Source organism: Solanum tuberosum, unplaced genomic scaffold (assembly GCF_000226075.1).
Source record: "Solanum tuberosum cultivar DM 1-3 516 R44 unplaced genomic scaffold, SolTub_3.0 scf00017, whole genome shotgun sequence".
Classification (NCBI taxonomy): Eukaryota; Viridiplantae; Streptophyta; class Magnoliopsida; order Solanales; family Solanaceae; genus Solanum; species Solanum tuberosum.
Window position 1 is genome coordinate 466,411 of NW_006238943.1, and position 5,255 is coordinate 471,665.

The 5,255-nt window shown below is 27.7% G+C and overlaps 1 protein-coding gene across 1 annotated transcript; it reads left to right on the forward strand.

The window, feature by feature from the left end:
* The first annotated feature begins 308 nt into the window (after window positions 1-308).
* On the forward strand, window positions 309-3,151 carry LOC102581683 (alpha carbonic anhydrase 7-like). Its single transcript, XM_006340107.1, has 7 exons — window positions 309-444; window positions 832-1,052; window positions 1,574-1,680; window positions 1,947-2,049; window positions 2,181-2,348; window positions 2,493-2,546; window positions 2,796-3,151. Exons 1-7 carry the CDS (start codon window positions 354-356, stop codon window positions 2,877-2,879), a joined length of 828 nt encoding a protein of 275 aa, XP_006340169.1. The 5' UTR covers window positions 309-353; the 3' UTR covers window positions 2,880-3,151.
* Window positions 3,152-5,255: the final 2,104 nt, after the last annotated feature.

The following is a 5,255-nucleotide window of genomic DNA, read 5'->3' on the forward strand; positions in this document are numbered from 1 at the left end:
GACATAAATATCAGTTGAGGCCAAGTTAAAAGACACATTTATATATTATGTAAGAAACATACGTTATACAAATGCGAATTAAATTAGTCTTATTTCACAATATGAATATCGTACATCGGATAAGAAATCAAAAGAAACATGTTCACCTGAAATAGCTAGTGCCTAGAAATTTCTTCTTCATGTGTAGTCAAAGATAGGCTTTAAGATCTTTTTGGTCAATTTCACATTCACATTTCAATTTCCACTAAGACTGCTTTAATTTTTTCTTCTATATAAGCAACCTTTAATATTACTAAAATTGCATCCTTAACAACAACAAAACACAAAATTCTTTTCTTCTTGGGAAAATAAATATGGAGACAAAGCTTACAAGAACCAACACAATATTGTTCCTTTCTTTTCTTTTCCTCACAAATGCATTCATTGCAACATGTCATGAAGTTGGTTAGTATTCTTTAATTTGTTTCTGAAATAATTGTATCTTACACGAGATGATAAAGAGAGAGTTTGTCTATTTGATGAATCATGACAAAGCCCTTGTCATTCAAATAGTATTATGAGTTCTAATAATAGTTTGTGTCTCATTTTACAACTTTACGTCGCATATGACACAAGATGATAAAGAGAGAGCTTCATCTATTGACGAACAACCAGATCTACAGACCTCTTGCCATTCAATTATTATGAGCTCTAATAATAATTTTTGTCTCAATTTACAACTTTATGTTACATCCGACACAAGATGACAAATACAGAGTTTCATCTGTCGATTTACAAGTATATACTATGATTTCTAATTATAATATTTTTTCATGATTTTTTTTTTTACAGATGATGAAAGTGAGTTTAGTTATGATAGAGAGAGTGAAAATGGACCAACACATTGGGGTGAAATTAATCCAGAATGGAAAATGTGTAACTCTGGAAAATTGCAATCTCCTATTGATCTTTTGAATGAGAGAGTTGAAGTTGTTTCTCATTTGGGAAGACTTCATAGAAGCTACAAAACATCATCCTATGCTACTCTCTTGAATAGAGGACATGATATGATGGTAAGTTTTTCGATCTGTTTCGTACGATGAAACTCATTTTTTCTTTAAAATAACTTAAAAAGGAAAAATGTTTTTTTTCTACTTATGGACGGAAATCATTTTCCTTTTACTATCTTTATTTTTTTATTTTTAGCTCTCCACTTGTCCGACTAATCTGGATTAATTCATATCACATGTGACACATGGAGCAGGAAACAATATTTCGTGCTAGAACATAAAATCGAGACTTCTAATTAAAAGATAAAATCTAATCAGTATTTGTTAATATTATTATTTTTTAAATATATTTTTTGTAGAATATTTTTCATATATCACCAACTTATAAAGAACATAAAATCAACAATTTTAACCTACTACACATGAAATTACTCAAATATACAATCATTTTTGTCTACTGTTAATTACTATTTAACCTACCACCTTACTTTTTGGAAATTAAATTCCCATGAAATTTAAAAGATTTATTTTTTTATTTTAAAAAAATTTCTTGTGATGAATAATAAATTATTTATTACGTGCAGTTAAGATGGGAAGGTGGAGCTGGACATATCAAAATAAATGGAACTAAATATCAACTCAATCAAGCTCATTGGCATTCACCTTCTGAACATACCATCAATGGAAGAAGGTACTTAATTTATTTATTACTATTATATATTTTTTCAGTGCAACGATAAACTTATCTCTGGTGTGACTTATAGTTCATTAATTTGACTTTCAAGTCGGGGAATCAGCCACTAATGTTTGTATTAGGATAGGTTGTCTACATCACATCTCATGATGTGTGTCTCGATCTTCACAAAACCCTGCATGAATACGAAATACTTTGTGCATCGAGATATCTATTTTTTTTTTCCTCTTGTAACAAAATATTGTATGAATTAAATAATGCAGATTTGATTTGGAGGTTCATTTGGTACATGAAAGTGAAGATGGAAAGACTGCAGTTGTTGGAATAATGTACAAAATTGGAAGAGCTGATCCCTTCTTGTCTATGGTACATTACACTAAACACGAATTAAATTTTTATACACTGACAATATAAAAAATATTCAACACTATTATAAGTTCTAGCACATACAAATTTTTTTGTATACGTCACTGATTATAATATTTATTTAATTTCAGATTGAGAGTGATTTGAAAGCCCTAGCACATACAAAAAATGTGGAGAGAAATATTGGAGTAATTGATCCAAAAAAAGTGAAGTTGGGTAGCAGAAAATATTATAGATATATTGGCTCTTTGACTGTTCCTCCTTGCACTCAAGATGTTGTATGGACTATTGTAAGAAAGGTAATTTCAAAACTTCTAAAATTACGAGTTTGAGCTGTGAAATATATAAGTCAACATATATTATTCGTGTGAAAGCGCAATATTATATTATTGTAATGTATCTTGAAGTTAGTATTCGATATCATTTATTTTGTATTTTATCAGGTGAGGACTGTTACAAAAGAACAAATGAAGCTAATTCGCGAAGCGGTTCATGACGTAAGTTATTTATAATTATGTTTTATATCCTAATAATTTATCAATTATTCTAGCTCCATATTTGGATTTAACGTAATTATAATATACAGTGACATTATAATTGATCAACGATAGAGTAAGTTGACATATGATAATATATAAGTTTTCATAGCAAGTCTTATAAGTATATCTCTCTGTCTCAATATAAGTCGTAGATATTTATGTACCTATAAATCATTTTAATAACACTCTCAATTTATTTCTTTGTAGGAATCTGAGACAAATTCAAGACCAGTCCAAGCAACAAACAAACGAACAATTCGACTCTATAGACCAAATGATCCTAAAGAATAATTGATTATTCTACAATATAATCTCAAAAATAAAATATATTTCTGTAGTTCTAGTTATAATAATTATGATGATTTTGTTTATGGTACCAAAAAAATAAGTGCTCAATATATGAGCTAGAAATGGCCTTTATTTATTATTTTTTATTTATTTATTATAGCATGATTGTAATTCTTTCCATTATATAGTATATTTATTTGTTGTATTATATATTGATTATTCAATAGTAAATTATTATAGCAAAATAATTATTCAATATTTCTGTTGTTGACCTATTTTGTCTTAACCAATTATTCTCTCAACAACCCCACAAAAAGCTACAAATGTTGAAAGGTTCATTAATTATAATTAGTAAACCATCAAATAATTGTTAATTGGACAACATTATGTCAAACATTTATCAAAGAATTACAATATAATTTTGATTCGATGCTCAGTATCCATATTATATTATAGCTCAATAAATTCATATCCACGCTAAAAAAAAAAATAGGGTTGTGCATACCTACAGCTGTAAAAAATTGTTAATTGAAAACTTTCATTTGTTGTCCATTTGATTTTTTTTTTATTTTTTTGGTTGTTGTTTTTTCTTCAATAAACTTATGTATACAACTGAAAAAATTGGAATTTAACTATAAACTTCATAACTAATATGTCGCTATTTTATTCGTAGTTAATGAAAATCCATTGCTAATTCATCATTAAATAGAATTAGCGACGAATTTTACAGTTAAGCTACAAATTTTGTCTGTCGGTAAATTCGGCAAAAAAATTTTGTAGTAAGAAATGATTATGAAACCGATCGATAAAAACTCGAATTCGAAGTTAAAAGGTAACCAAATAATGGTAAGTAGCTCATAGTCCAACGACTTACTAAATAAAAATTTTCAATGCCTAAACGGTCATTTGACCAGTCGTTATTAATTTAGACAAGTCATTCAAAGCCTAGCCATTTATCCGTTTTGGTTATATGGAAAAATAAGTGTCCGGTTATACATTTTTTATAAGAAAAAGTGACCCTTTAGACTCCATTTTTAAAAAAAATAAAAAACTACTAATTAATTGTGTCACACTACTAGCTAGATACCTTAGCAGGTTCTATCATAAACATGAAGAAACTATTCCATACTACTATTTATGTCTATATTTGCCAAGTAGATAACAGTTGGACATATACCATCCTCTTTAGACTCTACTTGTGAGATTACAATTGAATTTTTTTTGGTAACATGAATATGATTAACAGGAAACTTAGCACTTCATGAGACACATTTGGGACGAGTTGGAGTGCTAAGTTGCTCGTTAAGACCAACTTGAGGTGTGATGTGCACTTCTGAAGCTGAAGTGCTTACTTGCTAGTTGAGGTCAAGTTTGATTCTCTAATTGCAATGTATTTAATTGTAAGACAACTCATGTGTATAGCATTATATGTAGTATTTTCTATATTTTGTAAGAGCCCGACTTGAACTCGTGACTTCTTGATCACATGACAACAATTTTATTTGTTAGTCAACTGCTCTCCTTTTAAATTAAAAGAATTGTTATAATTTAAAAAAAAATCTTGATATGCAGGGATGAATTATCAGATTATTTTATCCCAAATTCTATATGGGATAGTAATCTCACAATTTTAAATAAATAACAATAAAATAACTTCAGAACTGATTAAAAATCATAAAATATTATATATTTTTATCTTACGTATCAAATAGTCTTCTGTTATGAAGCGTAGTAGGTTTATAAAATTGAGTAAATTAACTAATTAACATATTAAATATTATATATGTCCCAAAATGTATTTAAATTTTTTTTAAAAAAAAAGATATTTTATAATACCTTATTTTTTCTTTTCAAGTTCCCAACATATCGTATCAGTCTTGAACTTGTGACCTAGCAGTGCGGAGAAAACTCCCTCAACCACGTGAACAAGAGCGACTGATGTCCTTTTTTAAACAAGCAAAATTATTAATAGCTTAATAATTAATATCAAATGAGCCAAACCAATTAGTTTTTAAATAGTCGATTATATTCATTATTTACGTTTTTCTAATCGATATATATATATCATATACTATATATTATTATAGATATACTTTTATATAGAAAATATACACATATGGTATATCTACCATCTAGCAATTTTAGTATTAGCGGTTGGATGAGAAATTATGTAGGTTAGTTTTTACTACTATACAAATTACACAGCGGTAAACCTTCATATATTACTCTGTTTGTCTCGTAGTAATTGTTAAGATTATTAAAAGCATTTGTCTTAAAATATTTATTACTGTGTGTGTTGACACTTAATTTTGGTCTAACATTTTCAAAATTTGTAACTTTTAAGTTTTATTTATTCAATTGTTCAAAATACATTTTTTT